At 45.5% G+C, this 24,107-nt stretch overlaps 4 protein-coding genes across 7 annotated transcripts; 3 read left to right on the top strand and 1 right to left on the bottom strand.

Moving 5' to 3' along the window:
* The first annotated feature begins 281 nt into the window (after positions 1-281).
* On the top strand, positions 282-5,907 carry slc25a23a (solute carrier family 25 member 23a). Of its 3 annotated transcripts, XM_057034966.1 has the most exons (12): positions 282-440; positions 987-1,201; positions 1,911-2,034; positions 2,154-2,241; positions 2,495-2,606; positions 2,690-2,848; positions 2,974-3,126; positions 3,864-3,977; positions 4,076-4,243; positions 4,323-4,470; positions 4,920-5,102; positions 5,479-5,907. In XM_057034966.1, exons 2-12 carry the CDS (start codon positions 1,007-1,009, stop codon positions 5,487-5,489), a joined length of 1,455 nt encoding a protein of 484 aa, XP_056890946.1. In that variant the 5' UTR covers positions 282-440; positions 987-1,006; the 3' UTR covers positions 5,490-5,907. The 3 variants fall into 3 exon arrangements, with proteins under 3 accessions (XP_056890946.1, XP_056890944.1, XP_056890945.1); XM_057034964.1 differs by having other exon boundaries at positions 4,920-5,907; XM_057034965.1 differs by having other exon boundaries at positions 311-555; positions 4,920-5,907.
* A 251-nt stretch (positions 5,908-6,158) lies between these two features.
* On the top strand, positions 6,159-11,766 carry khsrp (KH-type splicing regulatory protein). 2 transcript variants are annotated; one of them, XM_057034962.1, is made up of 18 exons: positions 6,159-6,369; positions 7,144-7,246; positions 7,330-7,383; positions 7,466-7,502; positions 7,667-7,725; positions 7,824-7,895; positions 7,985-8,042; positions 8,133-8,280; positions 8,434-8,532; positions 8,623-8,733; positions 8,821-8,923; positions 9,379-9,500; positions 9,599-9,886; positions 9,957-10,057; positions 10,156-10,229; positions 10,358-10,561; positions 10,750-10,931; positions 11,030-11,766. In XM_057034962.1, exons 1-18 carry the CDS (start codon positions 6,280-6,282, stop codon positions 11,033-11,035), a joined length of 1,911 nt encoding a protein of 636 aa, XP_056890942.1. In that variant the 5' UTR covers positions 6,159-6,279; the 3' UTR covers positions 11,036-11,766. The 2 variants fall into 2 exon arrangements, with proteins under 2 accessions (XP_056890942.1, XP_056890941.1); XM_057034961.1 differs by having other exon boundaries at positions 10,156-10,244.
* A 289-nt stretch (positions 11,767-12,055) lies between these two features.
* dcaf15 (DDB1 and CUL4 associated factor 15) lies at positions 12,056-16,766 on the top strand. The gene is made up of 13 exons (XM_057034963.1): positions 12,056-12,296; positions 12,739-12,836; positions 12,917-13,055; positions 13,144-13,250; positions 13,355-13,500; positions 13,580-13,741; positions 14,372-14,923; positions 15,009-15,100; positions 15,182-15,304; positions 15,420-15,502; positions 15,570-15,674; positions 15,761-15,876; positions 15,953-16,766. Exons 1-13 carry the CDS (start codon positions 12,201-12,203, stop codon positions 16,006-16,008), a joined length of 1,875 nt encoding a protein of 624 aa, XP_056890943.1. The 5' UTR covers positions 12,056-12,200; the 3' UTR covers positions 16,009-16,766.
* On the bottom strand, positions 16,647-23,607 carry rfx1b (regulatory factor X, 1b (influences HLA class II expression)). The gene is given in 16 exon segments (XM_057034959.1): positions 16,647-18,101; positions 18,219-18,264; positions 18,356-18,509; positions 18,595-18,806; positions 18,887-19,036; positions 19,290-19,387; positions 19,487-19,811; positions 19,908-20,026; positions 20,101-20,222; positions 20,402-20,521; positions 20,590-20,771; positions 20,860-21,121; positions 21,221-21,294; positions 21,734-21,826; positions 21,906-22,003; positions 23,295-23,607. Coding segments are annotated over 16 exon segments (2,511 nt in total). The 3' UTR covers positions 16,647-17,958.
* Between the last annotated feature and the right edge of the window lie 500 nt (positions 23,608-24,107).

The following is a 24,107-nucleotide window of genomic DNA, read 5'->3' as shown; positions in this document are numbered from 1 at the left end:
ACGTCAGCTGTGGAATACACTCGTGATGGATCAGTGTTTGCTCAAAAACAGGACTTCGAATGTTTGCTGGTTTGGAACCCTTTGTTGTCCGGTTACGCACCGTTTCAAAATCAATCAGTTTGAAGCGGGAGCGTGAACACCTGAGCACGCACGCGTGTTAGATAAGCCATAAAGCACAACAATTGAAGGACAAATAACAATTGAAAATAGAAATTTATTTTTAAACTCGATTCTAAATGTTAAATGGTGCGTCTCCCAGTGTCTCTTGCTGGTTTCTCCTAGGAGGGGGCGGGATCTGCTTCAACCACTTCCTGTTTCTTCTGCGCGCTCGGATCTGTCAAAAGGGAAGGAGATCTGGACCTGCTGGTCTCTGGAGGAAGGTTTTGGTTCCAGGACGCAGCGGAACCGGCGGTTCTTCTGCACAGAACCATGAGCTGCAGGTGTGTTCTCGTCGAGCAGCTGTTGTCCTGCTTGCGTTTGGACCTGGAGGCTCTGGAGGCGTCCTCTCCTTTATAAAGCATGCAGCGTTCTGCTATAATCTGCCAAAGCTCTGCGGTAATCAGCGCGGCCTGATGCGCTCATTTGATTGGTTCCGTATACAGAAATATGTATTTACTGTATATATGCACATATATGCAAGTGGTCGCGATGAGACGGGCTCGGATGTTCTTGCGAGGACGTCCAGAAAAACAAGCGCGTAGTTTTCATGTTTCTTTCTGCGCTGCTCACTGTTTTCGTGATTAAGAGTTTTTAAAAGCAACAGAAGCATCCAAACACCAGTCATGTTTATTATATTTACAGACATCCGCGAAATCAACATGAATTAATTCCTGATGATTGGGTTTAAAAGGTCACGTTTAATAGACAGAAAAGTGCCCATATAAGCCCAGCCCCATCTGAAAGGCTTTGTGCACTTTTATCCTGCCTTGTTAGAAGCCTGTTTGTGTTCCAGGGTGCTTAAATGTATTTATTTCCCTCTGGTTCAGCTGACTGACCGGCACCAGTTATGGGTCACCAATGGAGACGGTTCCTGTTGGTGCACTGCCAGGCCAGCGGGTCTCCAGGCCCTGAGCAGGAGCGGCAGAAGCGCTGGGCTGAGCTGTTTGAGCAGCTGGACCTCAACAAAGATGGACGCATCGACATTGTGGAGCTGCAGACGGGACTGTCTGGACAGGGGCTGTCCAAAGGCTCCGCAGAGAAGGTACGCTCCGCCCGGGGCCGCGCCTCTGTAGCCAGATCACAAGCAGACGGTACCTGAGCCCAGAGAGGGTCTTTGAACGCATCAATCCACCACTTATACATTTTTGTAGCGAGCTAATAAATGTATTTTTCTAATGTGACTTGGGGAAAAAAAGCACCTATAGAGGAAATTTTGTGATCGCCCTTATCAAAACCCTCAACATGATCAGGTTAGAAGAACTGTGGGGACGGGATCTCCCTCCCTGTTGCCTTCATGGTGGAAGCTTTTGGATCCTGGGTTAGCTGGTAGCACCAGCAGAATCCAAGGACGTCAGCCTGTTGTGAGTACACACAGGCGGCCGACGTGCCCTCGAACAGTGTGCGAGACAAGAAGCCCGTCTAAAACAAATCAGCCAATCACAAGACAGTCTGTATTTTGACAGAAAGCTTTAGTGTGTGTGTGTGAAGACCAGCATGTCTATTTTTAAACAAGGTAAGATGAGAGTCTTAACCTTTGGTTGCTCCTACACATGATTTTACAGGTGGTTCGTTGCTCATGTGTCACTCAAAAAGCAAAAAACATCGGCAACGGTGTAAAAACTCCCCGTTTTGGCTCATTTGATTTTTTGTTTTTTTGTCATTTGTAAGTGAGACAGGCACATAAATGTGGATGGGGTCGCCTTCCGTGGGCGCTACACCCATTACGTGTAAGGCTTGTTGTCTGGTTCCAGATCGTGAAGGACGGGGACACCAACCACGATGGAGCTCTGGACTTTGAGGAGTTCACGCAGTATCTCCGTGCACATGAAAAAGAGCTCAAGATCATGTTCAGCAGCCTGGACAGGAACAAAGACGGTCGGTACCAGCTCACGCTTTAAATATTAAACTGACACAGAGGTTGTGTGCAATGTTTTTTTGGGGGGTGTTTTGCTGTATATGTCATTTCCTCCCTCGTTTGTTGTTTTTTTTATCAGGCAAAATAGATGCAGCGGAGATCCGGCACTCTCTTCACTCCATCGGCGTTTCCATTAGCCTCGAGGAGGCCAACAGGATTTTACAAAGGTCGCCAACGTTGGTTTAAGTGTTTGTGTTACAAACTAACTGACTCCTGTCACCTTCAGTGATTGATCCCACAGAGTAAAACTTGTTTTTATAAGGAGTCGAAGGCTAGAAGATTAGCGAGAAACACAAATCTGGGACCTGCGGAACGAAGCCATTCATCTAAATTGAGTTTTATTAATCGTGTTTATGTCTGCTTAGGACCTCAGAAGTCTGAGTGGATTATTTTTGGTAACTTTGTTTTTATGTTCCCCAGGATAGATAAAGATGGCACCATGACCATTAACTGGAACGAGTGGAGAGACCACTTCCTGTTTAATCCTCTGAGCAACATGGAGGAGGTGGCGCGCTACTGGAAACGCTCACTGGTATAAACAGATGAACAAAGCAGGTAGTGGAGTTGAAAGTGATATCATAATGTTTAATCCACATTCGTCTGTGGCTCTAGTAGATGCTGGATATAGGTGAGCAGCTCACGGTCCCAGATGAATTTTCTGAAGAAGAGAAGAAGTCTGGATATGTTTGGAGGCAGCTGATGGCTGGAGCTGTGGCCGGAGCCGTATCTCGAACCGGGACTGCCCCCTTAGACCGGCTCAAAGTCTTCCGCCAAGTTAGTGTTTTGTACGCGGATCCGGTCTTTTCAGATCTTTGATTTAAGATCAGAAATTAATGAATTGAGATGGTCCATGACTGTCCGTCATCCTGACATCACGCGTTTATATCCTGTTTGACCAGGTTCATGGTTCCTTCAGCATTAAAAAGAACGCACTGAACAGTTTCCAGTACATGATCAAAGAAGGGGGACCGCTGTCATTGTGGAGGGGCAATGGAGTCAATGTTCTTAAAATCGCCCCAGAGACTGCGATCAAGTTCACAGCTTATGAACAGGTAGAGCACCGTCAAACCCATTTTGTCATGTTGGGTCTTCATTGAGTCTCATGCTGAGACAGGTTTGTTCTGTCAAAGATTTAAAAAGTGTAATGCGCTTCCATTACACCTTTAAAAGGGGAAGAATAAATATTGATATAATGACATAGTCAAAACATCAATTTATGTCCAAAAATAAATAATACTAGACATGTCCATGATCAACATAAACAGGTAAATAATGGTGAAAATGATCTTTGAATGAAATGCAGACTGGAACAAATATAAGTGCAAAGAAAAAAAAATCAGGAAAACAATGAAAATTGGGTCAACACGACAATAAAATACTTGTAAACCAAGCACTCTGCAACATTAATGGCAAATTTGTGGCAGCTTCATGAAGAATGAGGCATTAAAGGGGAGGCAGCTCCCCCTTGTGGACACTGTGTGTATTACAAACAACACCCGGAAGTAGATCGCTGTTTGCAAAACGATACACTAATGAATTTTTCGCCACGTCCCTTGCTTTTCAACATTAATAGGATCATCCCCAATCTCTATCCTTTAAATATCCCCACTTACACATTGCTGTGCTAAGATTGATCCCGTTGCCCTCAGAATCAATCAGTATCTCTGCCTCCACTGTTGACTGCAGCGTCATACTTTTTGTACAGAAAGGATGTCACCTTTGGTTTCATCCATCACTGTGAGCCGTGACAGTTATGTTTATTCTCTTCATTTGCTGTTTAACTCTGTAGATCAAGGATATCATTCGTGGAAGGGACAAAAGAAGAACTCTCAAGGGTTATGAGCGACTCGTTGCTGGCTGTCTGGCTGGAGCCACTGCTCAGACAGCCATCTACCCAATGGAGGTAACACACATACAATAAGGTCACATACACCCGAAAGGTTCAGCGACGACCTCCTCTTGTTTGTCTCCTTTCCAATCTTTTAATACTCACCACTACAGGTGCTAAAGACCCGTCTCACGTTGAGGAAAACAGGCCAGTATTCAGGACTAGCAGACTGTGTCAAACAGATCATACAGAGAGAGGGTCCCACAGCCTTCTACAAGGGCTATTTACCCAACCTGCTCAGTATTGTCCCGTACGCCGGCATCGATCTTGCCGTCTATGAGGTCAGAGAAACGGGAAATGCTCAGTTTTCCACACTAAAAGCGTAGTGACTGTTTACCATCTCCGCATTCTCCTCCGCAGACCCTGAAGTTGTCTTGGCTGAACAGGAATACGGGTTTGGCTGATCCGGGGGTGATGGTCCTCGTTGGCTGCGGCGCTGTCTCCAGCACATGTGGACAACTGGCGAGCTACCCGCTGGCACTGATCCGCACCCGCATGCAAGCCCAAGGTGGGGGGAATTAATCAGGAATCACCATGTTTAAACACAAAAACAATGATGTCTCACATACCGGCAGTAACATCATAGAGTGATGTTTATTTAATAGGTTTCTCAACCAAAGGGGTAATTTACATTTCCCTCTGCATTTTGCCCCAAAATGAGCTGGATTAGACCTCAGCAGTTGTCCTATAGTCCCAGGCTATACTGTCCCCTGCAGCGTAACATCAAGAAAAATTTATTAACTGTGGTAGAAATTTAAAAAACTGTGAGGCTTTCCCAGCATTTAAAAGTGAATCTAGAATGCTGAAATGAATACTTCGGTCTATTAAATGTCCCTCATGAAGTGCGACCCAATTAACTGTGAAGTTAACGCATTATTTAACCAAACTGCCGCCTAAATTATCTTATTTTTAAAGAAGAGACCAAGACGAACTTATTTACATTAGTTTCGCTCTTAGTTTCAGAGAAAGGAGCCCCCAGACCCTCCATGTTGGCGTTGGTTCATAACATTGTGACCCGGGAGGGCGTTTCGGGACTTTATCGAGGAATTTCCCCGAACCTGCTAAAGGTCATCCCCGCTGTCAGCGTCTCCTACGTGGTCTACGAGTACACGCGGATGTTCCTGGGAGTGGACTTTGAGGGTAGGAGGGGTGGGAAAGGGAACGGGTGAAATAGGGATGAGTTTTGGGTGGCTGGAGGCAAGCAAGCATGCACCACTGTGTCAGCACTGCATGACGTGGCGAGCCCCCCTCCGTCTGTGGGTAAATGTATGGTCCTGTGACCAGTGGGCTTTAAACGGGGAGCAGAGCGATAGTTCGAACTCACTGGAAAGCGGAAGAAGCATCACGTTTTTGATTTTACCTGAGCTGTCAGTGCCCGTGATGGGATGTGTGTGTGCATTTCAGCACCTGTACAGACTAATCAACTAACTTCAGTTCAACATGCATGAACTGGCTGAAAATCCACAAGAACAAAAGTGTGAAAACATGTTACATACATTCTTATCTCTTCCTGTAGGTGATTTATAGAGAACACTGGTAAAGGATTGGTCAGTTTCCTGTAGGGAAGTAAGAAGCTGCTGCACACCACTGGAGTTACTGCACTGTTGTTTCAAAAATGATACAAAAATAATTATGGAACAGCGTGATATTTGACCAACAACCAAAGTTGTTTTTTAAAAAAAATATAAACTAGTGTACTGAAGTCATGTTAAGATTTGGATTGCATACTGCTCTCTTTCTGTACGCCTCAGTAAATTCTGTGTCTACTTTCTCATATTTATTTTAAAATTTTCAAGGTTGCATTGCTGAATAGTATTATAATAGTATTTCTTAACTGTATGACAGGATAATGGATAATGGTTTGCCGGTAAGGAAACATTCATGTGTTCATTTATAATGCAATTTTCCAAATAAATACAACCATCTGCTTATGTTTCCAATCAAATCTTTTTATGAGCACTTATAAAGTATTAAGAAGTAGTTAAGGCCTGGGCAGATATTTAACTCAACTCTATCATTAGAAATATGTATTTATTATATGTATGTTTGTCTATCAGGTAGTGCGCCGCCCCGTCAATTCCCCTCCAATCCTGGCGGTGGCGCTATTGCATTTGCAACTTGATTGGACGACATCAAATCCGGAAGTACATATTTCATTGTCCGGCGATTGGTTATTTTAAACCACTGACGTTCACCGGATGTACATCCACATTGGACTACCTTGGACGTCGCTGTTTGCCTTCCCGCTTCTGCGCAGCTCTTCCCGGCTAAAGCTTTTTATCCTTTCCTTGTATGTTTTTGGTTCTTCGTGCGCAATATGTCGGATTACGGCGCTTTATCTACTAATGGAGTCGGTGCTGGAATGAAAAAAGACGCTTTTGCTGATGCGGTACAACGAGCCAGACAGGTAACGTCTATTAGGCCACGCTTGGAGTCAACCGGCGAGACAAGTAGCTAGCTGGTGGGACATTTCAGCTAGCTTAATTGTGCGGTACATTAGCTCTAGCTAACTAACAAGCCAGTGCACTCGCTAACAACAACAATGCATCCAGTTGGATTGTGTGGAACTAATTAGGAGCTGTAGCATTCTTGTTCATGACTTACAGTAAAAAAATTATTCTCAACTAGAAATTTTGGGTGGCGGCTGAAGTTCTATAAACTAGACTACTTCACAATGTCAGCTAGGCTAGCTTAGCATCTATGTGTAGAGGCTAGTTGATTGTGTTGTTTTACGGCTTTTAAATCTTGGTTTTACTACAATTACACGATAACCTTTCATGTGCATCGTGTTCGATTTAAACCTTAATATACTGGTAAGTAGCGCCACACGTCCCAACTTAATGTTTTCTGGTTGGGCAGAGAAGATATAGAAAATATAGAAATCGATGTATCGCTAAATTTGGCTTTGGTGAAGTTTACATTAAAATATTATCAGATGCATTTCAAAATGTAATATTGAGAACAGCTCGATGGTGCAGTGGTTAGCACTGGAGCCGGGGGGGGGGGGGGGTCCTCTCAGTCCAATATTCGGGAACAGGCTAATTGGTAACTGGATTAGGTGTGAATGTAAATGGCTCTTCTTTTCTCCGTGTTGGTCCTGCCATGCGCTGGCAGCCTGTCCCTGTTTACACCATCTGTTGCCCGTTTTAGCAAACACTTCATCAGCTGCATGTGTTTATAGATTGCAGCTAAAATCGGTGGAGAGGGTGCACCTCCAACGAGCAACAACGGAGGTGCTGAGAACTATCCTTTCATAGCAAAGAAGAGATCTTTGGAAGGAGGAGGTAAAAGCAACACTCAAAAGCACTTCAATGCCGCCTGTCTGTGCTGTGAGACTGATTTTCTTTGAACTTTCTCTCGTTTTCAGATGGGCCAGAGGTTAAGAAGGTAGCCTCGCAGAGTGAAATTGATTCTTCGTTGTGTATGTTTTAAAAAAATCTATTGCAATCCTACTGCGGTCTTTACAATTTCTCGTCACTCACTGCCTTTTCCTCTTCTTACAGCCATAGGGGCACAATTGGCTGCCCTCTCCCAACAAAGGTATTTTTTATCTATAATGCCACTATTACACCTATTTGACTGTTTCTTCATGGACAAGAATTTGTCCTGATTCTGTTGTTAGAAAACAACAATTAGATTCTGCATTCCTCTGCAGGGAACACTGGAAATTGAGGATTATGTTCATGTTGTAATTTTGTTTGTAGTGTTGGACCCTCTGCACTCACAGAAGAATGCAGCGTGCCTGATGCTATGGTTGGACTCAGTGAGTATATAAGCATATATACATTGAATTCATGATGCACTTTAGCCATACCTAATGTTTATACTTTAATCTACACATCTCTATTTGTCTCCATGAAGTCATCGGTCGAGGTGGTGAACAAATCAACAAAATCCAGCAGGAATCTGGTTGCAAGGTCCAGTTTGCGCACGGTGAGCTGTCTATTATTTTGCCTAATCTGTGTGTTAAAAGGTTTTATTGCTGTTATTAGGTATATAAATATTTTTTAATTTGTTCTCAGACACTGCTGGCCTTCCAGAAAGAAGAGTTTCTCTCACCGGGCCACCAGATGCCATACAGTAAGCAAATGTTCCCAATGCACAGGTTGATGCTACACTGGGCACATTCTATCGTGACCTCGCCTTTCCTTCGTTTGATGTGATCTCTAGACGAGCCAAGGCACTTATTGATGACATCGTCTCAAGGGGCCATGAGTCGCCCAATGGGCAGCCAGGCTCCATGCATGAGATGATAATCCCAGCAGGCAAAGCCGGCCTAATCATAGGCAGAGGAGGAGAGACCATCAAACAGTTGCAGGTACGGCTAATGGAGCTTCTATGGGACAGTGTTGGGCTTAATTTTACTATAGAAGGTTGGGGATGAGAGGGGAAATAACACTGTAGTCAGTATGATGCATCTTTAGTCTAATTACTGTGTGTAATCCAACAAATCTTTACTGAAATACCGCAGGAGCGAGCTGGAGTTAAAATGATTCTTATCCAAGATGGATCCCAGCCCCCCAACATTGATAAACCACTGCGCATCATTGGAGACCCCTACAAAGTGCAGGTAGATACCGTGGGGGTTGGTTTGGTCGGCTGAATTGGTGACGCCCAGAGATCACGTGTGATACGACCTGTGTTTTTGCCTCCTGTTCAGCAAGCAAAGGAGATGGTGAATGAAATTCTTAGAGAGAGGGATCATGCTGGATTTGGAGAGCGGACTGAATATGGATCGAGGATGGGAGGAGGTGGCGGCAACGGCATTAATGTACGGAAGACGCTTTTGGGCACAGTGGGTGATGTGTGAATTCATAATATATTTAACAAATTCTTTCAATGGTCTCTACTCTTACAGATAGCTGTGCCCCGACACTCAGTGGGGGTGGTGATTGGACGGAACGGGGAAATGATCAAAAAGATCCAGAGTGACGCCGGAGTTAAGATTCAGTTCAAGCCAGGTGAGCATGATGATACAAACGGTTCTACACTTACTCCGCTCAGTTGTGCACACAGGGACCCTACGTACACACAAGTATTTGTGGTTCTGCGATGGTTCTGCTCTTGATTCTAAAATGCAGATGTTGCCGTTGCCCCTAGTTTTATCCTCTGAGAACGTGAATGAAGCGGTGATGGGGTGCAGTGTGTCGGCGGCTTGGTTGAAATGATGTTTCTTGGTTCATTATTCATTCATTCATCAGCCACCCGCGGTCTGCGCACCTCCGCCAAGCAGCCTTTTATCAGTTAGAACAAAATAACTGCAGGTATAACGTGAAATTTCCAGGAAATGTTGACGCTGGACCAAGGAACGTACAGACGACTACACATAAAGCGACCTGTGTTATCTTGTATTACTACTTCTTTAACAATAAATGTTTAGACACTGTTGAAGAAAATGTTCCTGTTCCCTCAACAGATGATGGTACAGGTCCTGAAAAAATGGCTCTCATAATGGGTCCGCCAGACCGCTGTGAGCACGCCGCCTCAATCATCACCGACCTTCTGCAGAGTGTCCGCGCCCGAGAAGAGGGTGGCCAGGTCAGCACGAGTTGGTCCGCAGTTCTTAAGCTCAGGTCGACGTCCTGGGTGGAACGTTGCTGCGAAATGGGCAAGACTGATGAGATCTGTCTCCACAGGGGCCCCCAGGTGCTGGTCCTGGAATGCCATCTGGAGGTCAGGGACATGGGAGGGGCCAGGGCAGCTGGGGGGGTGAAATGGCCTTCTCCGTTCCCGCTCACAAATGCGGGCTTGTTATTGGCAGAGGAGGAGAAAATGTCAAGTCCATCAACCAACAGACGGGCGCTTTCGTGAAGATGACCCATCAGCCTCCGCCAAACGGCGATCCAAATTTTAAGCTTTTCACTATCCGAGGAACGCCGCAGCAGATCGACCACGCGAAACAACTTATAGAGGAAAAGATCGAGGTACGTTCAAGCCAATATTCAGAAAGTGGGATGGAGGGTTACCTGACGGCTTTAATTTTGTGTTGTCCAGGCTCCGCTGTGTCCAATAGGGGGTGGTCCCGGTCCAGGTGGTCCAATGGGTCCCTATAACCCCAATCCCTACAATCCGGGGCCTCCTGATGGCGCTCCTTAGTAAGTACAGCTCCAAAACCACACAAGTGATGAAAGTTTTAATGACAATACAGATGTGTACAGCTCGCAGTGTGTTGAAGTGCTTGTGCTCTCCACAGTGGGGCAGCTCCTGGTGCCCCCCAGTACTATCCACAGGGTTGGGGGGAAAACTACCAGCAATGGCAAGATCCAGGTTCGCAAGTTCCTAGTACGTGTACATTGTTTCCCACGTCGGCACGTTTCGCTTCTGCCAATGTTTTGTATCTGCGCGCGTTTTCCCCCATCGCTCAGCAACTCTTCCGATCTTCTAACGTTCCCCAGACAAGGCGGCGGCGGACCAAAACGCAGCTTGGGAAGCCTACTACGCCCAGTATTATGGTCAGCAGCAGGAAGGCGCAATGGCGGCTCAGGCTCCAGGAGCAGCTGCACCAGCACCGGGACACCAGAGTCAAGCAGGCCAGACCACTGGGGGTCAGCCAGACTACACCAAAGCTTGGGAGGAGTACTACAAGAAAATGGGCATCAGTAAGTGACACAGCTGTGGAAATATCATCACAATTACCCACCTGGTTTTAAACAACCTGCATTATAATGACTTTATTACTCTTACTGACCGGCACAAGGGTGAGATAAGTTGTGATCTATTTCAGGCTTTTAAGCTTGAGACCAATGCGTGTATCCTACTAGTGGATTCAAACTGTTTGTCCCATCAGCTCAACCAGCTGGAGGTTCGGCAGCTGCTTCAGTCTCGGCGGTCTCCACAGCTGGAACTGCAGCTGCAGGCCAGCAGGACTACAGTGCTGCCTGGGCTGAGTACTACAGACAGCAGGCTGCCTACTATGGACAAGGGGGACAGGCACCTGGACAGGTACCTGCTCCACAGCAGGGTCAGCAGGTAGATATTTGACTGAAAACTGAATTTAGCATGCTGATGATATTATCAATGTAACTTCTAATAATTTTTATATTCATGTTTGTGATCTCTCGTTTCAGGGGTAGTGAAAATTTGACTTTCCTTTGGTCTTTTTGACGGCCACAGCAACTGTATGGACTGGTATTTTCTATCAAAAGATTTTTTTTCCAATTTAAAACACATTTATCGTTTGACCCATCGACACCTTTGCTTTCTGTGTGTGTGTTTTTTTTGTTTGTTTGTTTTTTAATTGTTATTAATTAGTTTTCAACGCACCCACACCTTTTTTTTTTAAAAAATGTGAAATAGCAAGCACCCGATACAAAAGTATCATCACTGACTGACAATTAAGTTTCCCCCCTTATTGATTTCTGGCAACAAAAAAAAAGTCATTTGAAGATATTTTGACATAAGAAAAAATGCTGGTCATCTTTTGTTTTGTTTTCTTTGGGTACTTTTTAATTTTTTAATGAAAACATTCCTGATGTTTACATTGCATATGTTTATTCCCTGGTCTTATTTGATTTATTGTATTAAATTGTAATTATATGAAATTGTAAATATATATATAGGGGATTGTGTTTGTCTGTAAAGTGTATGCTACTGAACATGTGTATAAGTTGACTTTAATAAGATTAGTAACTACCCTGCAGTATGTGGGCTGGTTTTGTGTGCATGTTTGTGTGTTTGGCTGCTTCCATCTGGATTTTTTTTCCCTTCATTGTTTTGGTTTTTTTCGTTTCCAATATGTTTGCTTACTGTATTTGCGTTTTTTAACGGTTTGTTTTTAAATACTACAATAAAAATGTTCAAATCAGTTTGCTTAGTGGTGCACGCCCTATTTTGGGAGGGGGGGGGGGGTTCCCTGGCAATATTTTAAATGTCAGTTCCTGGAATTCCTGGTTAAACGCTGCTGTGGAAAAGAGTAACTTCTAAGCGGAAGTCATTTTTTTTATTGTACTTTATTAAGTAAAAGCAATGATAATGCAATGATATTGGCTCTTTTAAAAAAAAAAAAAAATTTAAGCAAGAGAAATTAGTTTAAGAAATTGTATTTTGTGTGCTTGATAACGTCGCAAGATATTTTTCAAAAATCAGACTCGAAAGACAAAATAGTTTTTTGATTTTTATCAGCGTTTTGTTTGGATTTTTGTACCGAGGGGCGCGCGAGGTATCGCGAGCGCTCTCGTGGTCTCCGGGGTCCAATCGCCTCGCGCTGCTGGCCGCGAGCAACAGTAGCTCGGTCGAGAGATGGCGCCCAGCTCGAAATCTGGGAAAGACGACGACAAACAGAAACCCCAAAAGAAACGCAAAGACCACATCGTGAAGCTTTTAACGCGGGGGAGGGTAGGTCCGAGCGCCCGAACACCGCACGGCAGGAAAGAACCGCAAAGGAGCGGGGCCGCCTCCGCGAAGCGTCGTTTGTAGTAGCGGTGGTGGCTAATGCTACACAACACGAGCGGGACCTCACTGCGCTTAACGCTGCTATTTTTTGGTATTTTTCTCCTAGTTAGTTGGAATCAAACATGCTTCTCTAACGCTCACCAGTGACGACCACAGCAAAGGTGTATTACAGTCATGAAACCCATGGGTTAGCTTTAGCATATGTATTGACTTGCAGTGCAAAGCTAATCGACGTACTCGATAATTATGTTAATTACTGATAGTCTGTGTTTCATATCCGTACATTTTTGGCGCCTCGAAATATTGCCAGCCTCCACCGTGCACCGTTTTGGGTTGTCCCCCCCCCTTGTGTTGATGTTGATATCCACTCTTGTGTGTTGTGCAGCTGTTTGGACAGTTTCCGCAGCGCCTGTTCAGAAAGTTACCCCTCCGAATCTGCGTCCCTTTAAAGAACATCGTCAGCGAGGAGTTCCTGAGAGCAGGGTCAGGGGCACATTTCTGCTCATCAACCATAAGTGGGACTTGATTTGAAAGACGTAACGTGCACATCTATTTTGTTTTAGACACATATTTTTGGGCTTCACCAAGTGTGGCCGGTATGTTCTGTCCTACACCAGCGACTGTGGAGAAGACGATGACTTCTCTTTCTATACCTATCACCTTTATTGGTGGGAGTTCAATCTGCACAGCCGACTCAGACAGGTGAAGACGTCCCACACAAACAAGCATCTTTCTTATGCCCCATCCACGTTCGTATATTAAGTTAAAAACTCATGCGTATTTTCTTTAGGTCCATCATGTTCGGCTGTTTGCAGGAGAGGAAATCTACAGCGACTTGTACCTCACTGTCTGTGAGTGGCCCAATGACCGCTCCAAGATTGTCATCTTTGGATTCAAGTAAGAAAACATTGCTGAATCGTTGAGTGCCTCCACCGTTATATTGTGTCGTTGCAGAAGGCGTCTAGTGATTTCTTTTTGTTTTGCTTTCTCCCGCTTGCCAGCACTCGCAGTTCAAGGTCGATTCTGATGAACTTAATGATGAGCGATGAAAACAACAGAGACATTTATGTCACCATTGCTTCGATGCCTCCTCCAAAACCATGCTCGGACTGCTGCCCTTTCCCCTCGTCCACTACGATACGAACAGGTTAGAACACACACGGCGTTACCCCGCTGTGCGCCTCCCTTGCCTCTTTCTAATCAGACTTTATTCTTTTTGTTCTCAGGACAAGGAGAATGTCTTGAGCATGGTTATGTGCTCAACAGTAGGTACCAGGTGGTGTATCCATTCCCAACATTCCAGCCAGCTTTCCAGCTTAAGAAAGACCAGGTCATCCTCTTAAACACAAGTTACTCCTTGGTGGCCTGTGGAATCTCCCTCTGCCCAGGTAACATACACATAAAGCATTGGTAGATTTAGATATCAGCATCATTACAGCATTTGTTCCGCTTGATCCGCAGTCTAAAATATTCCAGACTTACATCAAATGTGAAACATCTGGACATTGTAGGCAGAAACTAGTCTCTCTTTAGTTTAAACTATGCTAATTATACCCAAGATGGGAACAAGCAATTTAGATAAATACCCAATCAAGCATTTGGGGGTGTCACGCCAGGTGTTCTAATGTGTCCCATTACAGTAAACACGACTGGGGTGGGGCTTTGCTGTTGGTGCCGCCTAAAGTTTGAAATTATGAACGAAGAATTAATTAACAGATGCAGATTTCCACATTATACCTGAAAAGAAATGCTGAGAGGGTTTGGACAGTTCCAAAAAAATCATCCTCTGCCCAGAGGTTCCTGCATCAATCTAAAGGAGTCCACAGAACTTGGCATAGGTTCCTGTGTATGAAGAGCTGATAGAAGCACGATAGTTCTGACTTGCTCATATTTGCCAGGCACCCGGTTTCACCTCGTAAGGCTGATCACGATCAACTGTGTTTTCTTTAAAATCCTTTCTGCGATTATATCATTAGCCTGACGTTTTGATTGCTGTTTTTTTTATTTTTCTCTTGCAGGTAAACAGGGTCAATTGTCACAGATTCTTTACACCAAACGAGCAGCCTTGCCACACCAAGTCTCCGCTGCTCCGTCGTCTTCCTTGGCTGCTTCCTCCTCCCGAGCTCAGGGGTCACTTGAAAATAGTTCGGCGCCAGGCAGAGTAGCCCCGACCGCTTCATCTCCTAACCAGTCCCAAGCAGCCGTACGAGCCCGGGAGTTCGCAGCTGAAATTTTCAGACAGTCCCAGGGAGGAGGAGGAGGAAAAGAAGGTGAAAATCAGAAAGAAAGTGAGAAAAATATAGAGCAAAGAGAAGAGGGGAATTCAACCAAGAAGGGAGAGGAAGAGGGGAGGCCTTGTTTACCACAGCCCTCAACACCGAGGGGATGTGCCAGTTTGCCACAGCGCTCGGAAGAAGTCATGTCTCCCGCCTCGTCTTCCTCTTCCCCTTCATCGCCTTTGACCCCGTCTTCAACCCAAGAGACCAGCCCCGGCGAGCCCGGTTACGTCAACTACTCGCGCCTGCACTACCGCCTCCAACAGCCAGGAGCAGCAGAGGAGAACACAGCAGGTGAGGAGCGATTTCCCCAATTATTACCACGCGATTTGGAGAGAAGCGCGACGCGTTACAAAGTCCCATGTTTCCGTCCGGCCAGGTTTCGAAGATGATAAATTTCAGCTACCTTTCACCGTCACCGACCTAAGAGGACAGAACCTACAGCTGGTCTCTGGGCCGCATAACGGACAGGTGTGTGTCAGGGCGGCTGTGGCTGCACCCCGGCGGATATAATATCGTCCAAGTTTAAATCTGACCTTTCCTCTCTGTCAGAGTGTTTGTGTGGAGCAGCTGACATTAGACTTTGAATACCTCATAAACGAGGTGATCCGGAACGATGCTGCCTGGGCCTCCCAGTTCTGCTCCTTCAGCGACTACGACGTGGTGATATTAGAGGTCAGTATACGTTAGGCTCCCTCCACCTCCCCTCATCCCACTGGCCTCCAGAAACATAAAAGAAGACCTCAACATTTCTTTATTCCTTTTGTGAGTGACGTTTGGTGTGCGACAGGTGTGTCCTGAAACCAACACCGTGATCATAAACATCGGCCTGCTGCTGCTGGCCTTCTCCAACCTGGATGAAGAGCGCTGCAGGTATTTGTCTTCGCCTCCCCTCCTACTGCATTTGCCAGTCACCTCTACATTCACGTTGCATTTGCAGGCCCAGCACATTCCATTCCAACCTTCAGGTCAGCTGGGACCTAAACACGGGCGTGTGCCGTACTGTAGGCGTCGGAGACCTTACGGCAGTCAGGGGCCAAACCAGGTGGGAGACGCGCGCCCCCGCTTTCCTTGTTTTGTCACCACGTCTTTGAATGAGTCCCAATAAAGGTGCTTTACTGCTCTTGACAGCGGGAGCGTGTGGAGTTCTTACAGGAGATCCTGTGTCAACACGGTGATGAAGTGGCTGGTCCCTGAAAGCAGCTCCCGCTACATTAATCGCATGACCAATGAAGCTCTACACAAAGGTGAGGCGGTTACATCCAAAACTGTAGATATAGTCTTCAAATGAGGTTGAGTTTATCTAGACCTTCTTACTTGCAGGTGCGTCTCTGCAAGTGCTGGCAGATAGTGATCGATGTACCTGGATCGTGTTGTGAAGGATGAAGATTAAAGCGTTCTAGCAACGCAAAAGCACACAGATACGTGTTGAAGCGCTCTCCAGTACGGAGTGTGTGACCCTATTCTCAGGAAAATGTTCAGAGACCGTTGCAATATACCTTCAGAGTGTCATGTTATAACGTTGGACTGATGATTTTTATCCCCCCCTTGTGGTCAGTGTTAATTTGTCTTATTTTAAATCGGTTTTATGGTATTTTTGTTTCTTGTCCTGTGTCATTGCAACTGGCGAAACTAGGCAGGAATGGATGAAGAATTGTTTTGGGGGGGGGGGGGTGTCATTTTTATACCTGTGTTAAATACAACCGGCTGTATGTTTTATATTTGTGTGCATTTTGTAAATAAAAATATGCAACGCCGGCGGCCATGCGACCACAGTGGGACCTGCCAGCGTGCGCATGTGGCACCGATGCTGCTTCTGAACGTTCTGTCAGTCCAAATGTGAACCAGCGTAGAACCAAGACAATGTTCTACTGAGATTCTTTGTTAAAAGGGGTGAATGTTCCGGTGCATCTCTTGTGTTCGGTGTGGAAACGGGCACTTGTGTCATGCCAGTGACACATTAGTTTGCTACTCTACCCGTTAAGAGTTCTATAGTGAAGCTCAAAGTCCAAAGGTCTGCAGAAGAACAACAGTTTTATTTTAGAAAAAATCTCAGCAGCACAAGGACACGATCCAAACCACAGTTCCTGTAATAATGACGTTGCAAAAGCAGCTGATTAAATTAAGTCTTTTCCCAGTTGATTTACCCCTGCATTTCATTTCATGCTCTTTGGTGGGGGTGTCGGCCAACCCCGAGGGACATTCCTCTGTCACCAGTATCATTGTTTTCCCGTTTGTCTCAGCATGACACGTAAACTCGACAGCGACTCCCGCCAGGCCACAGGTCGAGTGTAATCTTTGGAAAATGACCATACCGACATGCTTGGCTCATCATCACAATACAAATGAAGCTCATTATGCTACAAAACCACAACGTGATTAAGGCATTGATGGTTAAACAACATACAAATATTTTTGGCTATATCACACTTTGCAAAAGATGAAGATTATGTACAAAATGTTGTCACGTTCAAGCCCATAATTTACACATCTGCTGTGTTCCTATATTAACGTTGAGATGTAGCTGATGTATTTAACCTCTGTTAAAGGCGGCTGTAGGCACAGCATACCTGAATAGGATAGGCTTTTTTCTGCATCCATGGAGACGTTTTCATGGGTTTCCCACCAATACCATCCAAATGTGTGATCAAAAATCAAGGTTTGGAGCAGAAATGAATGGAGTCAAGGCGACAAGATAAGCAAACGGGTGCGTTTGGATAGCAAACCTCTGCTCAGCTTGACTTTGGACCCCTTTTCTCCACAACTAGATCACAACACAGGACCTTCACTTATTAATCTGCTGTAAAATTAAAAATAAACCTTAGAATCTCTTCGAGGCACAGGGTACCATCTCATTGGCCATTTAGAAATATATGTATGGCATCAACCAACAGAAGCTATGATGCAGTGGCTTCGGGTGCCATTCCTGTGCATAGTCACTGCTTTTGAAGGCAGGGGGTGTAATTCTTAAGGGTGCAGTGAAGAACGAGTAATAAGTAGTCTTATTGTATCGCCACAGCACTCAGATCGGTTGTTAAGGTGGGGCAGGAGAATATATACTATGTTTACTATATAAATATAAGTACTGTATGTTTAGACAGACATCCAGCCCTCGGTACGAAAAGGGAAGGCACAAGGAGTAAGGGGGGGGCATGTGAAGGCAAAATTGTATCACAAATGTACAAAATGCACAACTAGTAAAGGCGTCTCCCAATTTCTCACGCAAAACATATAAATACACACAGGTTGTCATAGCGATACTGCTGACACGTTAAAGGAAAGAGGCTGTGTAAAGTGCCTGTTATACAGATGAGTGACTGACGGGGCTCTTACTGCAGGTTCAGGCTCATCCTGGGCTGTTTGGCAGGTGGATCCATCAGATCCTTCTCCTCGTCCACAGAGGTAAGAGAGCTGGACTGCAGCACCAAGTCTCTGGTCTCATCGTCGCTCTCCTCTTCATCCTCCTCTTCTTCTGCCATTAAGAGACAGGAGAGTTGGTGCCATAAAAACGTACCTCAACCTGTACTCGTTACATCCCATAGCTGATAAAGCAGCCGACCATTTCACTCCTAAATCAAAACGGACTCACCTTTCTCCAGGTCTGGGGAGATCCGGCTCTTGATGGTGCTGGCAAACTGCAGCACAGAGGAGCGATCGTTTAGAAACACAACGTCAGCTACTTGCTGGGGCTGCTGTCGGGAAACGGCTGGACGTATGGACACAAACCTCTCCCATGACGGCGATGGGCGTCACTACTTTGGCTTGGGCCACCCTGTGCTCTACCAGATAGTACATGTACTCATCGTACAGCAGACGGATGAGGTGAAAGGAGCCGAAGCTGGCGGCGCTGCGCAGGGTCAGGTCGCGTATCACCATAGAACTGAGGAGAATGAATCACGTGTAATGTCAGGCTAAGAAGAAACTTTATCTGCAGCCTTTAATAGAACACCTCCCTTTGCTCTCACCTGTAGAAGGACCAGTTGAGCAGAAAGACCTTGGCAGCTTTCGGCAGGGCGACGGGATTGTGCTCATAGGGCTTCAACACCTGTGAGACGACGCTGCTCAGCCAGCTGGCCCACTGCTCCAGAGAGTTCTGCTGCAGCAGAGTCATCTTGAAATCTTGCTGCAGGCGCAGCACTACGCGGTCCTCACACTGGCAAACCCAGGATGCTTGCTCCTGAGGACAGAGTGGACAGTCTCAGGACTCCGTTCGTCTCACTGAAATATAGCAGACGGGACAGGAAATGCGGCGCACACCTGGACATTGTTGAAGTCAACGCGGTTGAGGTCTGAGAGCATCTGGTTGATGTGGGCTGAGTTCTGGAGGACAGCGTGAGCCGCCTGAGCCAGGTGGTTCAGGCTGGTGTAGCGGCGCAACATCTGGGAGAACGAGTTTACACACACCACCTGAGAAGACACAATGACATCACATGAAACAAAGAACTGCACTCAAAGTTTGTGTTGTTTCCTGAATTTTGCTCATGTTTTTTTCTCCGATGGAGCTCCCCCAGACTGGCTTTCAAATGTGATGTGGCTCAATGGTGAGCTGGTATTCTGGTTCTTCGTGTGTGTCTCCTGTAGTGTGTTTGCTATGTTGACTTTTCTCCAGCACACTGGCTGCCTCTCACCTCAGAAGGACACAGTTGTTTCATTTCAGTACCTTTACGCGCACCATCTCTTCTGGGATGTTCATCATTGCACCTGTCAACCAGTTCTCCAGGCTTTTGGCAAAGTTGCGGATGGCATGGGTTAAGGCACCTGGGGGGGGGTTACATAGAAATAAAGCTTTACATTTACTGTACATTAAAGTGACCCTAACCCAGAATTAAATTAAACACTTGAGAGCAATGAACTTACTCGGAATGGGTCTCAAAACATTAGGGATGAGCATATCCACCAGAGTCTGGTAGAGAAGGTTGTCACACTCTTTGGTCCAGCACAGAACGGGTTCAAACTTGCACAGCACCACCAAGCAGGACTTGGGCAAACGCTTCTCGGACTCATTGTGTCTGCAGTGGAATAAAACCCAAACACACTTGGTTTATGGATGGAACGTGGAGCGTGGAACATATGTAATAGACACATACAGGCTGAGGGATTCCGCTTCACTGAACCTCCAAAAAGATTTCCAAAGTGTCTCCACAAGAGTGAACTGAAGGTTGACCATTACATCTAGGATGGCCTGTGCGGAAATCACAACTGAGATGCTGCTGTGCACCTCACTCAGTTAAGCCTTTCATATTGAACAGACATGCTGCCGCTGACGACAGGTGCCTACCTCACAGTGTTCCCTGTACAGAGCCTGGAACGCCTTAAGGTGTTCCGGAAGGATCCCATCTGGCAGGTTTCTATCCTGCACCTCAATGTCCACAAAGACTGGCAACGGCCTCGAAGTATCTGCACCAGGGAAACGCTGCTCAGACGCGAGCTTTACGACCACAACCTCCCCTTATGTAAAAGATGCTGCTTACCCAGAAACTGCTGATACTGTTGCAGCTGGGCTGAAATATCACACAGCGCCGTTGCCTGCTGTGGACCCATCCCACCCGGCGTCCCGTTGGCGACCCCCTGGTTCTTCTGTGCTGGTTTTATTCTATCAGATGAAGCAGCCAACAGTCACAGAGTCAGAAACAACCTTTATTGTGAAGGGACGTCTGTGTCAGGACTTTCAAATGCATCTTCTCTCTTAATAGGTTATTTCAGAATAAGACATACTTGTGTCCTGTTTAGCTCCGCTGCCACAATTTGCCTTGTGTACAAATGAAAAGACACCTGTTTTTCTGGGAGAAAGGCTGCTGCCTCATTGCCATGTGCTGTTGTTCATCCATCAGTCGAAGCAACGGAGAGCCTGACTTGATCCTAAGGCCGTAGTAGTGGTACTTTGAGTTTCCCCTGAAACATACACGCAATCATTTTAAATCCTCAGTTGATAATAAAACCCTGTGCACGTGTCTACATACCGAGTTCCTAATCTCCGCGTGCGTAATCCCATGAAGACGGACCTGATTAGTTTGCCAAAAGATGCAGCATTTACGGGCTCTAGTTTGTGTTCCTGGCAGTGTAGCAGGTAGTGGTAGTAGAGAGTACAGCGAGGCAAACTCACCCCCTCTGCCCCTTCGTAGTTATCACACAGCCACTGAATCTGAAGAAGATGGTTACTCATAACATTAGATTTCATGTCCTTACTTTGAAACATTTAGTGACAATTATTGCCGACAATGAACACTGACGGTAGCAGGTGGTGCCCGGGAGTTAGGGCTGGAGTAACTCTGTCCTCCTCCCAAAACATAACCGCCCTGAATGGCATAGCCCCCTCCGGCGGCAGCCGCTCCACTGCTGGCTGCTGTTGTTGCCACAGAAACCGGCTGAGGGGTCAACGAGTTACTGATGTCTGACTCAGAGCTGTGCGTGGCCTCAAAGTAGGCAGAGGACGAGGCGGAAGGAGTCTGGGAGTAGAGCGGCGAGTCGGAGAAAGCGAAGCTGCTGGATCGACTGATCGGGAAAGGACACATAAAGCACATTTTAAAACAAACAGGAATGCTGGCATCAAAGAATGGCAGGTAACATGTGAGGAGGATCCTCTTTACTCACATGTTGGAGGTGGTAAAGGTCTGCTCCCCCCCTCCTCCATCCACAAACGCCTGGCTAGAATACACATTCTCCACCTGTGATCCAAGCAGGAGGATTTCAGGGTTTTGTACGTGTCTTTCTGTGACACTGTGACTTCCGTAGGCAGGCTATGGCCCGGCAACATACATAAACCACATTTACGCGAGTTATCTGAAGTCGGTGTGCTTTTATTTTTGTAGTATTAGGTTGCAAGTATGATTAGACCACTGGTGTGAAGGCTTGTAAGAAGATGAGATGTGTAACTTAACATTAAAAGGCCCCATCAGAACTATAATTGAAGGGTCTGTATTGTTTTAAGGGCCTTCTTTTTGAAAAGTGCTGCCGAATGCAGTCCAGTGTGCAGCAACACGTTGGACCAGGGGTGTCCAAAGCAGTCCTGCGAGGGCTCAATAATGTGTCAAAGCTACTCTGAATTGTGGCTATTTATCATATATAATCTAATGTGATAAGAGCCAATATTTGACGCTTGCTTACCTCCTGGTTAATGTGCACGGACTGAAGGTTGTTGATGTGGCCACTTTGGATCCTCTTGGCTGCTTGCGTTGCACCTTGCAACACTGTCCGCTGCTGGTCAGTAAAGCCACAAAAACGACAAACACCGCAATGAGACTTTCTTCATTAGTTGTGGAATTTAACTGCATCTTACCTGTTGTGTGGTCTGCACCGGCTGAACCACTTGGGTGGGAACACCGGGCACTGATGGACTGGAGTCTGACAAACTGTCGTTGGAGTGAGCGGAGCCCTCTAAAGACAGCGAGAGAGACAGAAGTCTATTGAGATGATCAGAGGAATCTCAAAGGGAACGCTAGCCAGCATTAGCACCAGTTGACTACTCACGACACGCGGCTTCAAAATTATAATGACAACCAACAAAAAACATCTTCCATCCAAGAGTTCTTTGCTGGTGGACAGGCTAAGAGCGGGGAGGAGAAATTGGATTGCATCCTTTATATCTTGCCTGCAGAAGGGCAGCCTTGGACAGCTAATCTCCCCAGATAGAGAGGAATCCCTCCATCATGTAAACATGCAGATCAGATGAGAAAGGAAAAGGAAAGATACAGGAAGGATGAAGACAACCCGCCCTTGACATCGGAGTGACGGCAAGTGCAACATTATTTCTGATTAACCCACATCAAACATCGTCCAGAAATAACCTGGAAAACTTCCTTTTTCCAACCGAACTAAAGAAACATTTGTGTCCTTTCATAATTCATTAGTTAGTAGATTTAAGAGTAAGTTCTGTTCTTTTCAGTTAATACATTTCTACAAAGCAATGCCGGAAAAATATCTTTAATATTTTGATGTGTTTCTACCTCTCCCTGACATATCAGTAAATATATTTAATCTACGGACAGAAAAGGGTATTTCACAACATATTTCTTAATTTCAAATGAATATTTATAGTTAATAATTAACAGCTAGTACTGATGAAATAATGACAGTAATAATTAAAGGGGAAAAGATGGATTACTTTTCACAGCAAGCAATTCGTTCCAAACAGTTTTCAAAAAACAACAGAAAAATTACAGTATGCAAACTGTGAACATTTATTAAATATTAAGATAATTTTAATGACACCAACGGGTATATATTTAAAACAGGATGACACGGTGTTATTATATATCAGTATTATTGCCGATTATTTAAAGACAGCAATGTGAAAAATGGTAAAAGTGACTTGTTTCAGTGAAAAATAATGTGCCAAACAATCAAATTACCATTCAGTCAATGAATCTATAACATCCATCTGATTTCCACATGATCGCAAGACTCTGGGTGAGAGTGCACGTGTGACTTGATACTAGCGGGCAAAAAGTTCTACAAATAGATGGCCCAAAAATAAACATAAAGAGACACCATTGCTGTCCCCATTCCCACCAGTAACACATTTAAAAGTCTTGTTTTTAAGCATCCTGAAAATGCAGAGCCTGGAATAATAGATACTAATAATGACACAAGGCCAGAAACTTTGAAAACACACACTCTCTACTATGAGAGTGTGTGTAAAGACGCGACCCGTTCACTGATCTCTCACCTGTAACCGTTACTATGATGTACTGTGGAGAGCTGCTCTGACCGTTGGTCTTTTGGGCTGCAGACTGCTGGATGTCAGAGGTTACATAGTGCACAGCCTTCTGGTTCTGGTTCTGGTTCTGGTTGGCTTGGGAACATAGTGCATCTTGTCCTGCTTTTGATGGGTTGGACGCCGTGATGGACGTAGAGGCTGGTGGGATTTCTGACAGAAAGTGTGCAGCCTTCGCCGATGAGGGTGCGGCGGCAGCAGGTGTTGCTATGGTTACGCTGGCCTGCTGAGACTGAAGGTCCTCTGAGTATCCAGAAGTTGCCATGACAACCACCACCTTGAGTTATTTCTGTGGGTGAAATAAAGATTGAACAATTCGTGAAAATATTTTTCTCCTCTTTTAAAGACTCTTGGGTTGTTGTTTTGTTTCAATGCTTCAACTACTTGTCGTTTCCTCCCCTTCTCCTGGATGCAACAAGGTAACTGAGAAAAAGGTGGGAAAACTCCTCAAGAAAAATGTGAATCTAACGACACTGGTGGCAGATTGCACAATCACGCGTGTCAGCGTGCGTGAAAACATGCGCCAGAAGACGGAAGTGCAGCCTAAAGCCTTTCCTGTTTGAGACATTTCGATTTTAATCGCCGTAAATAATGCAGTGGATTTAATGTCCAAAACAAGGCTGGCATCGTGTTAAATGGACCTAATGAAGGCGAAGGAAGACAGAATAGTGTTTCTTAACGTTACCCTGGGGGAGGAATGCCCCTCCAGGATGAGGACAAGACATCAGATGATCATCAGCCTCATGCTGAGCGACTCCCCACAAT

This window comes from Takifugu flavidus, chromosome 6 (genome assembly GCF_003711565.1).
Source record: "Takifugu flavidus isolate HTHZ2018 chromosome 6, ASM371156v2, whole genome shotgun sequence".
Taxonomy (NCBI): Eukaryota; Metazoa; Chordata; class Actinopteri; order Tetraodontiformes; family Tetraodontidae; genus Takifugu; species Takifugu flavidus.
Note: the sequence above shows the minus strand (reverse complement) of the source record. Positions and strands in the feature narration are given on the sequence as shown.